This window comes from Hippocampus bargibanti, linkage group LG13, assembly GCF_051943395.1.
Source record: "Hippocampus bargibanti isolate YZ-2025 linkage group LG13, ASM5194339v1, whole genome shotgun sequence".
In the NCBI taxonomy this organism is placed as follows: domain Eukaryota; kingdom Metazoa; phylum Chordata; class Actinopteri; order Syngnathiformes; family Syngnathidae; genus Hippocampus; species Hippocampus bargibanti.
The window spans coordinates 11,012,483-11,024,823 of NC_142746.1; the positions used below are offsets into that span (position 1 = coordinate 11,012,483).

Consider the following 12,341-nt stretch of genomic DNA (forward strand, 5'->3'; position numbering starts at 1 on the left):
TTGCAAATACCGTAAGTGGTGGTTCGCTGTTTTTGCACACATACAGTATATATATTTTTTTAATACTCCAAGTTTTTTCATTAGCATTTTCTTCACAAAATGAAATTATTATTCTTGTGATTTCATTATTTCCTTTTCACTGTGGCCCGAGCACTCCTCCTCAAATCATTTTTGTGCTGTGCTTTTCTTTCTCGAGTGCTTGAATGTTTCGGCATTTAATTTGGGTTTTGACAAAATAGTTTTCATGACTACTACTTTTAAACTCGTCTAATGTTGTGCACTGTTTGGCTCGAGCCGCTGATCAGTTCCAACGACCAGTACAAGCCTTATGATAACGATAAAATGAAACATAAATAGTCATGACACCCCAACAGTGGATTAAAATACAAAACAAATATAAATATAATATAAACATCTGCAAATGGATTGGTGGTCCACTGGAGTATCATCAATGATCCATTTCCTCTTCTAATTTTATTTTTGCTTGCATGCATTTGTGGGCTCGTGTATCATTCAGCTGCATCATTTCTGGCATGGCCTCTGCATTGACCCACAGCCTGGTGGCTTATTCATGCTCTGTGAAAAAGCCACCTTTCTGTTGTCTGTGACCGCTCGCCCCCATGACATCAACACTTGACAACTCTGGCCCTGATCTTCAGTCAGCTCCCACACCCTTGAATGCTGGTTCGCCTCGCTCCCATTCGGAGGCTTTTGGCTTGCTTTTGTCTTTTTCTTATTTTAGTTCTTAATACATATTTATGTTTTTGTTAACCCTGCTTGGTACTCAGTGCTTGCCTGGTTCCTCTGTATGTCTGCTGCTGGTTGTGTTCAGTGGCTCTCGCAGCCGAGAGTCCATATGTGAAGCTTTACACAGTGCTTGTTTGTACAGTGTTGTGCTCGTCCACGTTATGGCTCAAACATCATTGATATTAAGCAAGCGAATTTTATTGTATTTTTCTCTTCTTCATCTTCAATGATGCTGCCCTATGTTCTCTTTTCCAATCTTTGTTCGATTGGGAAATAATTCAACGAGTCAGATGTTAGAATAGAAATAGGCCAGATAGGAGAAAGAAAAGCCTTTGTTCAACAGTGTTCGCCTGTCAGTGGCGCAAGATTGATGAAATGTTATGCTTGGCGAGGAACTTCAGCCCAGACTCACAAAGGAGTGCTGAGAGACGCCCTTGTCAAAACCCAGGATACGCTCTCACACACACTTTATTTTCTCCTCCCTTCTGGAAGAGAACATGTGGTTACAATCACAAAATCAACTCAAAGCAAAGACGTGATCACGTACAGTAAATGTGGAATGAATGCATTTGGTGTATGTTATACAACATTTTGGCCGCAATTAAGATGCATTGAAATAAATTCTCATGGAAATAAGATTAGGCGATTACATATATCTGACTGATTACAGTGCTGAGGTCATGATTCGATGTGATCTATTCAAGAAAGTTGATCTAATTGAATCTTTCTGTACATGCACTGTCATTTGAAACCGCAAAACGTATAGGAAGCCGTATAGCACGGGTGTCAAAGTCAAGGCCCGGGGGCCAAATCCGGCCCGCCACGTCATTTTTTTTCGGCCCGCGAAAGCAAATCAAACTTCAAAATTCCATGATGCTTGCTAAAATCCTAACCAAAATTTCATATTTTAGGATGTAAACCACAATAACAGTCATTATTCTTGACTTCATATTTGAAAATTAGTTATTCATTAATTTGTTGTGCGCTCTATATGTAATATGTGGAGGGGATTAAACATTCTAATGGCTTCCCCAAATTCATAACGGCCCTCGAGAGGAAACCATAACAACAATGTGGCCCGCGGCAAAAAATGATTTTGACACCCATGCAGTATAGGGATTCTCTTCCTTTCATGCTCCCGCTAGCCTGCTCAGTGTAGCGCACACCCGCCAGCTTAGTGACGGCGCCGTGCTTGTGTGTGTTGATAAAATAATGCTGAGCGTGACGTTGCGTTGCCAGCTCCGCTCTCTGGCGGATTTGCGTTTTCCATTGTAATTTCCATTAAGTTCGAGTTCAGTTTGTTAAGCAGTTGGCACAGAATCTCATCCCAAACCATTGATATATACCTTTTGAAAGCATTTTGTCAGACCCAAAAACTCAGATCCCCCTCCCAAAAACTGAAAACAAAGAATATATTTTTTTGTGACACTGGGTGTTGTTATTTTATTGCTTCTACATCTTCTTGTGTGCTTCTGAGTTGTCAATATCGAAAAAATAACATAACAACATTATTGCAAATTATATTATATTATATTATATATTATATTATATTATATTATATTATATTATATTATATTATATGTCTTTGTATATCTTGGATTTTAGCCAGTCCACCTTTCCAACACTTTTCTGACCGCTGCAGTACTCATCCCGCATTTTTATTTTTATTTTTAACAATTCATACTGTTGAAAATGTTTTTATTTAATGAAATGCTGCAGTCTGAAAAAAAGATGTTGGGCCGCAAATGGCCCCTGGGCCGTTGTTTTGACACAAAAAAAAAATCTGGCACTGTGCATTCGGGTAAATGAACGCCCAAGGCCACATGAAGGAAACGTATACAGTATTTCCAAATAAGCATTCATTCGACCACCTCCAGTGCAGACACGAGCCCCCCTAAGCGAAGGATAAGAGCAGTAGCAAATTTTTGTGTATGTTCTTGATGTTTGAGCTCTCTTGGTTTTCATTTTCAAATAATTCCAGACCACATCCTGGAATGTTGCCCCAACTGCATCTTCTGTTCGCATGTTCTGTACTGCCCGCTTGCATTCAATGTAATTGTCTCAAATGTGTATTTAAATTTTGTTTTGAACTGATGGGAATGTATTATTATGCAGTTTAGAATGGCGCTGAATTGGATAGTCAGGTTAACTGAACTGGGACTTTTGTTTATAAGCTAAATAGTGGTAAATATTAATTTGCTCATGTATCTTTTTGCAGTCTTTTGTTTTCAAATGATTTGGTGTTTGGGACCTTGGATGTTTAGGCATGTCATGCTCAATTTTCGCGGGGGTCACATTTTAGTTATGGTTTCCCTCGGAGGACCGTTGTGACGTGGAACCCATATTAATGGATGAGAACATGATATTATACACCGATTGGATACATCTTCTTGAAGTCAGAATTGTTTGTTCAACTTTTTTTTTTTTTATGGTAAAATTGGTTAAAAAAATCTTGCAGTAGCTCATGTGTGAGTTTTGTGAAACAACTTGGCAGCATGAAGTCAATGAACATGATTTGAACTTCATGGGCCACATAAAATGATGCTGTGGGCGACAACTGGGCCCCTGGCCTTGAGTTTGACACCGGTAATGTAATGGATCAAACCTTTATTAAGTGAACAGATATATTTTATTCAAGTAACTTTTATTTGGTATTTGTATGTTCTTGGCCAATTCAAAAGTCTCTTCTGACAGTTTTCCAATGACATATCGTTCAAAATAATATTACATTTTCATGGTCTTAATCATGTCAGACGCATTCTAACATGATAACATGGTCAGCTGTCCACCGTAGTAACCGCTGTCTCTGAAAGGGTTGGAATGCCAAATGAACATCGTTGCTTGATTTTCTTTGGAAACCGAGTTTGAAATGTGGGTTTTGAATTGAAGCATAAAGGGACTGGGAATTTGCTATGTGTCTTAAAAATATATATGGAATTATTACATTGAGTGCATGAGGGGAATTGAATTTGATCAGCTCAAGGCATGATGCTTCAAACATGCAAGATTATGTCAACATAGTGGTATCGCGGTTGGCACTTGAATGTGCATGGTATCAGCATGTTCAGCTGACATGCCAAAAGCGTTGGAGAGCGGACACAATGGCTTCATTTTTTTTAATGATTTTGAAATTATTCCAATTAGACGGGGTCTCATTATTATCCACATATTGTAGCCTATATCTACTGCGTTGAGAATATCTGCCAGTCATGCAAGTCATGCCCAATGCCGATCACCTTGCAGAAGGGCAAAAAGTCACCCAAAGCATGAGGGAAAACATGAGCAATGTTTCCTGGCTACTCGTGCCAAATGCCACTAGCTGTCCCCACATGTGTCAGCTCATCAGACCTGACGGTTCAGCTTCTTTGCTTAGCCATCACTGCTGCCAGTTAGATTCTTTGAAAGGGCATCTGGGAATACCATCTCGCGGCACGCGTCTATTACCGGACACTCCCGTCAATCTGGAACAGCTGCTAACCCCCGACATCAATTTTTATTTCCCTCCGACGGCTTTCACTCAATTCAATTCCTGACGCCAACTATTAATTTCCCTCCTGCCGTATGAGAGCGTCACGGCAACCTTGAAGGAAGCTGTCAGGACAAATCGACGCCATGGAGCAGGAACATGAATAGTGAACACTGCAACCGCAGTTAATTTTAGGAAAAAGTAACTTAATCCTTTTAAATGTGAGTGCAGAGTTTCCCGGTGCCAGGCCAAAACAAAAGTGTCTCAATTGTCTCCTGGCAAGTAGCGCTAAGTAGCGGATGAGGCCCATCATCATTATAAGATATTGTTTCAAATGTCCATCGGGTAATTAGTCTCTCTGCCAAGCGGTCCACACTAATCTATATCAGGAGAAGGGCACGTTTGCATCCAGCTTTGGCCACGCAACGCCATCAAAATTAAATTGAACTTCATCATTGGTCTACATAGTTAACAATATCTCATCACAGGCCTTCGTTTAACCCATCTGGGCTATATACAGTTTATTTGAAAGCAATCGCCCCAAGGGTAACGATGATTAGGGAAACGGACCCCCCCCCCCCACTCACACCTACACTACTTACAGTGACTAATATTTTCATGCACCAAATACTTAGCTACACAATTTTCAAACATGTCCTCATTCGAGGGGTGACCGCAACCAAATCTGAATTTGATATTACCGACTTGTCTGCAATGTTTCAAGTGCTCCTAAAATTTTGACTGCGTCCACATTAAGCTATGTCACTCTACCCGGCGGTTCTAACTGGAATGTTCCAAGAAAGAAGCAATGTATTTTTTTCCAGAGAATTATGACAAACATGAAAAAATAACTTTATTGCATCACATTAAGACGTTACAAATGTATTCTCCAAATATAAATCATTCTGGTGCGATTATGATTTTGTTGTAATACTACCATAAACATTTTCTTCAACTGCCTTTGTATTGTAAAATTCTAACTTGATTATTGATATTAAGACATTGCTGTTATGCAAAAGTCAATTTCGGATGTTACAGGAAATGTGTGAGACCAGCCATGATGTTTGGACTGGAGACAGTACCACTGAAGAAAAGACAGGAAGCAGAGCTTGAGGTAGCACAGATGAACATGTTGAGGTTTTCTTTGGGAGTGGCCAGGTCAGATAGAATCAGGAATGAATATATCAGAGGGACAACTCATGTTCGAGGCTTTGGAAAGAACGCCAGAGAGGCCAGACTGACATGGTTTGGCCATATCAAGAAGGGAGAGAGTAAATATATTGGGAGAAGAATGCTCAGAGAAAGACTAAAGAGGAGGTTTGTCAATGCTGTGAAAGAGGACATGAAGGCAGCTGGTGTGAGAGAAGAGATGTTCAAAACAGGGATAGATAGAGGACAGTTATTCGCTGTGGTGGCCCCTGAAGGGAAAATCTGAAAGGAATAGAAGAAGAATGTTGGTTGTTACAGGGAAAAAAATGTCCTGATGCATGTCTTAAAATTGTGCCATTGTTTTCATCATAGAATGAGACTGTGACTTTTACGCTGTCTTGAAAATTAGATGGTTTTGTTCACACCTTAGTTCATTAAAAAGCCTCTTGGTGAGTGGAGAGTAAAAATCATCTTGCACCGACAGGAAGCAAGTAGATCAGTAAAAAGCAGAATGTCCATTTTGAGAAGCCAAGTGTCCTCTCTCGTCAGTCCTGAAGCTTTGACTTTCCGTTGCATGCTATTCACTAATATGGCATCGAGTTGGCCTAACCAAACGGACAATGACAACAAATATCTAACCAACATGCGGACGATCATGCAGGATAAGAATTAGGCGGTGGCTGCACTCTTTCATCATTGTCGTTTTTGTTTGGCATACGTTGCTGACATTTTCACTTGATCACCGTAGCCCATGGCTCGTACATCCAAACACAGTTCTAACGCGCTGCCGCAATCACCGGCTGACAGATCCCTCTGCCACCGACTCTCGCCAATTTCTTGTCAGCGGGTCCTGTTTAGACTGGGAGTCAAACGGAGGCCTCCCGAATCTCTTTGAACGTGTTTTTTCAGCGTTCGTGCTTCAGAAGAGTGCGATTATATTGATGTGCATGTCTATGTCAGCATCCATTCCGGTCACGCGAGGTGCGGTTTGGCTGCAGCGACAATGTTTATATTGAGAACGGATGACGGGCCGACCGCTACGGGCCTTGTGATTTAAGATTTTGCTTAAGTGGCAGACAGTCGAGTGTTTGATTGCGCTCCTTCTACAGGTTTGAACCTTTTTTAATGACAAGGAGGTCGGTGGGATATTCACTTTAATGGCAAACGCGATATAATTCAATTATGCATTTGCTTTGGAAATACATTTGTTGCCTTTTTTCTCTTTTGTTGCTTTGGTTTTGGCTGATGATGTTTGGGAAACATGCCAGTGTCTGCAATGATTTATGTTGCTCACTCAAAATGATCTCTTCCCCTCCTTTCAGGCATATTGTGGTCTGTGGTCATATTACCCTCGAAAGTGTCTCCAACTTCCTCAAAGACTTCCTACACAAGGACAGGGATGATGTCAATGTAGAAATTGTTTTTCTCCATAAGTAAGTTGACGTATCTGTATTCAGTAAAAAAGTTAATCGTATCGGAAGTGTGCCTTCACGAACTGACAAATATCTCCCTTGTGTGCCAGTATTTCCCCTAATCTTGAGCTGGAAGCCTTGTTCAAACGCCATTTTACACAAGTAGAGTTCTACCAAGGATCTGTGCTCAATCCTCACGACCTGGCTCGAGTGAAGGTATATTCTATTTTAGCTCTTTTTTGAGCCTCTTATTCCATCCAAACGTATTTTGAATAAAGTCGCAAACCGACTTGTCATTTAGAAATGATTTAGACGGGATAAAATTTTTAAATAATGGTTCTCAAATGAAATCTGGCCCATATAAATACAGTATTTGTGTTTTATTGTCACGTTGTATTTATAAAAAAACATTTTGTTTTTTTAATCCTGAATCCTGAGTCCTAAAAAATAATTTTATTCGGACAATTTTAAATTTGTAATTATTATTCTGCTCCTTTTTTTTTACATTTTTCTTTTCACTGACACATACTAAGATTGAGTCAGCAGACGCCTGCCTCATCCTGGCGAACAAATACTGTGCCGATCCTGATGCGGAAGACGCCTCCAACATCATGAGGTCTGACAATATCTTCACCTGGTCGCCCATTCTTTTTTGTTGTTGTTTTTTTTTAATTGATATTTTTTTTCTCCACTGCTAGGGTCATCTCCATCAAGAACTACCATCCCAAGATCCGAATCATTACACAGATGCTACAATACCACAATAAGGTGAGACACTGTTGGCGAACAAAACCTGGTTGCAATACATTTCCAGCCATCAGGGGCATGTGTGTGTCTGTGCAGTATCTGGCGAGTTAAAGGGAAAATATTTTTGAGCAAATTCCAGGGCTCGAATTAGCAAAGTTGCCTTAATGAGCCCGTCACAGCCAGGTGTCTTAGACAGATGGTCAATGCTCATTAGTCAAGATTTGGATTGGTCGACACCGATGATTGTTCTACGTGTCATCTGTCACACACCTGACTTTTTTCATGAATCTATTTTTTTAATGGCCACTTAATTGAAGAAAAAGTGAGAGACACACAGATTATAGCGGGCCGCTGTTGAGAGAGGTTGAAAATGAGTGGCTGACTGGCTGAGAAATCCTAAAACAAAATGAATGGAAATACAGACGACCTTGACGCTGCTTCCTTGTGTGTAACCTTACAAAAAAAATCAGTCATTGCACTCTTTGCTGACATCCTGTGTTGGTACGTTGTCGCTGGACACAGGCCCATCTGCTGAACATTCCAAGCTGGAACTGGAAGGAGGGTGACGATGCCATCTGCCTGGCCGAGCTGAAAGCAGGCTTCATCGCCCAGAGCTGCCTGGCTCAGGGCCTGTCAACCATGCTGGCAAACCTCTTCTCCATGAGGTCCTTCATTGAGGTAACTGTTAATCCAGACTCACGTTGCGTTTGGCTTCAATGAAACTGATTCATGAGAAGATTGGAGGTGAGGCCAACATAAGTGGTGACAAGCGTGCGGGAGAGTGACGCAAGGCAGAACACTTCCCCGCTAAATTTGAGACATCGTTGTCCAGAGTTGGAGAGACGAACCATTAGTGTGTTCAGATGTCCCAACACATCATATTTTACCACCATATTTCATCTGGAATTTATTTCCGTGGCGGAATGCTGAAGAGGTGCTTGCCTTTATCAAAGGACCGTTCTCGTGACATTAAGATGATGGATCAATACGTAATGAGGAGGGCCCCCCTACATCTGCACACCATATAAGAGAGGAAAAACATTGACGCTCTGACTTCGCCGACGTTTATTTCCAGATTGCGGAGGACACATGGCAGAAATATTATCTTGAGGGAGTGGCGAATGAGATGTACACCGAGTATTTGTCCAGTGCCTTTGTGGGCCTCTCCTTCCCCACTGTGTGCGAGTAAGTACCCCTTCTTTTGGCTACTCGGGCAACCCACACGCTAACGGTAGGTTTTACGTCGAGTGGTAGTGAAGACGGCCATGTAAAATAATGAGAATCTCCCTCATATTCCCCATGTTTTTTATTTTATTCTATTTTTCAGGTTGTGTTACGTGAAGCTGAAGCTGTTGCTCATTGCCATCGAGTATAAGTCGGAGCAAAGAGAGAGCAGGTTTGTATGTAATAAAGGCTCCCATTATACCCGAGATGAATATTCGTTTGATACCATTCCATTGGAGGATATGGCAGCGGCCAAAGATTTAATTGTTGGCATTTTAAATGCCGCAGCAAACCACTCTCAGGGTGTCTTCACCATTCTTCTGCAGATGTATGGAACCAACAATTCAATAACCTGTTCTTTCTGCTTCATTCCAATGTTCTCGTGAACCAAGAAATAGTTGACTTAATACAGAATGTAGCGAAAATGTCCTATCATGGTTCTATTTTGAAGAGAATCAAATGCACATTTCAATTTAGTGTTTTTTCCCCCTTCACCTCTGTTCCTTCCTTGTTGGCTTGAATACAAATAACTCAGTTGCCAAATCAGTCTCCGGGCTGCACTGAAAAGAAATGCTAAACTTATCAGGAATAAGCCTTACATTTATCAAAAGAGTTACGTGCTTAAAAATGTTATTTATTTTTTGTCTTTTTCAAAATTGTAGTATGAACTTAAATCACAGCCAGAGGCCCGTCATATATTTATTCGTTCAAAAGTGTGTCTTACCAGTAACATCATCTCTATGAACACTCCTAAGACTGGATCATAACATTTTGATACGACTCCCATGAAATTTAAACTTTTTTAATGATAAACCAACCCCGCGACCCTCCTCCAGGATCTGTTGACTTAATTCTCATAGGATTAAAATGTTGTTTTCCTCTTCTGTATTAAACAATTTTGTATAAAATTATGATTTCATTGTACTGTACCGTATTTTCCGGTGTATAAGGGGCACCCAAGAGCCTTGATTTTCTTCAAAAGATGACCCTGTGGGCCTGTCAGCAGTCACGACTCAATTTACCCCTGTATAAGAAATTGTGCGTCACTCCACCCTCTAATGTAGCGCTATATAATGTGGCGTGCCTTATATTTGGAATGTTTTTATATATTTATATATTATATTTGGAAAACATTTTTTTTTTTCATTCCATGAAGGTGCGTCTTAAAGTATATATGGAAAAAGTTTGAAAATACACCATTCATTGTGGGTGCGCCTTATACATTGGAAAATACGGTAAGACACTGGCTTGTTGACATTTTATATATATATATATATATATATATATATATATATATATATATATATATATATATATATATATATATATATATATATATACAATTTTAGGGTGATCAGGATCATGACATTTTTAAACAATTCTTTTTACATGCCAACTTACATCTTTTAAAATCTCTGTTTTGTTTCTGTGCTATTTCAATGTATTTTTTTTTTTTTTTCATGTGGCCCTAATAACCCCCCAGTCCCTCCTCCCCTTTATCATTTACCCTGTGTGTGTGCGTGTGCTCACCACATCAGAAGCCTTAAAATTGAATATGGACTTAAACGACAACCGACGTCTCCGGACAAGTTATGTCGTTAAAATCGCTTCAAATGACTTCTACTGAGCGTATTTTACAAAGATTCCACCGAATATCGCTATATTTTACGTTTTAAGACTCGCGCTGAATATTCAGGAAGTCTTGTTTTTGAGTTGAGTCCTCACCCTAAGTCACTAAAGGAACGCCCCTCACCGAGAAAGGACATACCTTGCATCACCTCAATGCATTTTGCGGTACTTTGTTTGATCTGAAAACTTTGTGTTGATGGCGAAATTAGAAGGAAAACACATACATGACGCAATGGTGAATCGTTGTGTGTTGCGCCAAGCCTTCTACGGTGTTTTTGATGTTCGCTTACAAAACGTCCCAGGAGACAATTTACACGGAGCTTCTCCCTTTTTTTGGGTACTGTGAGTACAAAAGAGTTTGCCACTACATTTCACTCCAGATGCATCAAAATGACCGGAATAAATTCCTCTTCAGAACTATTTGAATCATATTCATAACTGGATGAGTAACAAGAAAACATCTTTTCCGAATCTGAAGCCATTGTTTTGATTCTCCTGCAAGGCAATACGTCTTGGGTTGACACCACGAACAAGGGGGCGGAACATTCTAAAACCGGCCACTTCCGGGTTCAATTTGAAGTAGTTTTTTGACACTTTAAGTCATTTTTATTGGTGTTTTGCATTCGACTAAAAATATCATACTGCGTGTTTTGGGTATTTTAGATGCTATAAAACGTTTTTCTGATGTCAGTTAGCAAACAAAAAAGTGATGTTGGTTGTCCTTTAAATGCATTTCAAATATGTTCAGCAATTTTAGCTTAGTCCGAATGGATTTTTGAACTTTGCATATTGACTGTTATTAGTAGACAAACTTACTGCTTTGGGAAGAAAATTGAAAGAGAGATTTTTGGGAATCTTTTGAGTTGATGGTTACAGGGAAACATGCAATTGGTCTCGCGCATCCAAACGTTGGCAAGAGTTGCTTGTGTTCTCCTGTTTGATTTGAGATTTTGTTCTTGTTGTTTGCAGAAGCCGAAAGCGGTATGCCCTCTACCCTATCTTACTTCCAATGTTCTGCCACTACTTTAACGCTTCTGACTTTGGGAGTTTGCCCCACCTCCCGCCCCTTCACCCCCACCCCAAGGAATATTCCCCAAACGCTATCTCACAGAGGCCTCTTTTTTTTCCTCCTAACTATTTTCTTTTCTATTTTTTGATGGTGTCCCTTGTGCTTAATGCACTAACTTCTTTGCAGCCAGAGAAAGAGAGAGAGCAACTAGATGAATTGGACATGTTTGTAGCAGTGCTGTTTCTTTGTCTTTGCTGTTGTCTCCGTACCAAGGCAAACGCTCACCGTCTTTCCATCTACCTCTTATATGATTTATTTTTCTTTCCTCGACCAACCTTTTCGTTAATTTCTCTCACTTTTAGTTCCCTTTGTTCAGTTTCTGCCTAACTTTGTGTGTGCTTATCTTTTTTTCTTTTCTGAATTGAATGACCTCCAATCTTTTCCCAATCAAATATGAAGTTTTGCACAAAAATATGACCGCTGTGCTGCTGATAATCTCTTGTTTGACATTCTGGAGAAGAGCTGATTATATCCGTCGACAGTGCTTAATATGATAGCATGTCGTCTTGTCCCACATGGGTTTATTACACCAGGACCTAGGAAAAAGGCACAGACATTTTGGATGACATTAATTATATCCAAAGTGAATGATTTACCTCGCCATAACACCTCCCTTCCCATACGCATTTGCTTTTGCATTCCATCGCCATTCATGTTTTCAATGCTTCACGTTCTGAGCATGTATGTGACAAAGGGGGTTGAAGTGCATACACACCAACCCATGTAACCGTGTGCGTCAAGCCCGACACTGTCCAGTCACTCCCATATACTGTATATGCGTGCGTGTGTGTGCGTGTCTCTGGAGTAGATGTCCTCAAGTAAGGTCACTTCCTGTCAGTTTGGTGTTTAAGAAACAATCCAACTGCACAGAAGTTACTGCAACCGTCTGCATCTACGT

At 40.3% G+C, this 12,341-nt stretch overlaps 1 protein-coding gene across 13 annotated transcripts in view; it reads left to right on the forward strand.

Annotated features, from left to right (window-relative positions):
• Positions 1-12,341, forward strand: part of LOC148889303 (calcium-activated potassium channel subunit alpha-1a) — a 150,995-nt gene that overhangs the window by 93,386 nt on the left and 45,268 nt on the right. For 8 of the 13 annotated variants that reach the window (XM_089011865.1, XM_089011867.1, XM_089011868.1 and 5 more), the window contains exons 10-17: positions 6,685-6,795; positions 6,885-6,990; positions 7,308-7,390; positions 7,473-7,542; positions 8,044-8,199; positions 8,597-8,706; positions 8,849-8,917; positions 11,344-11,355. In XM_089011865.1, the coding sequence (XP_088867991.1) occupies positions 6,685-6,795; positions 6,885-6,990; positions 7,308-7,390; positions 7,473-7,542; positions 8,044-8,199; positions 8,597-8,706; positions 8,849-8,917; positions 11,344-11,355 (717 nt within the window). The remainder of the gene's footprint in view (positions 1-6,684; positions 6,796-6,884; positions 6,991-7,307; positions 7,391-7,472; positions 7,543-8,043; positions 8,200-8,596; positions 8,707-8,848; positions 8,918-11,343; positions 11,356-12,341) is intronic. The other 5 variants (XM_089011866.1, XM_089011871.1, XM_089011873.1 and 2 more) reach the window with 1 other exon arrangement.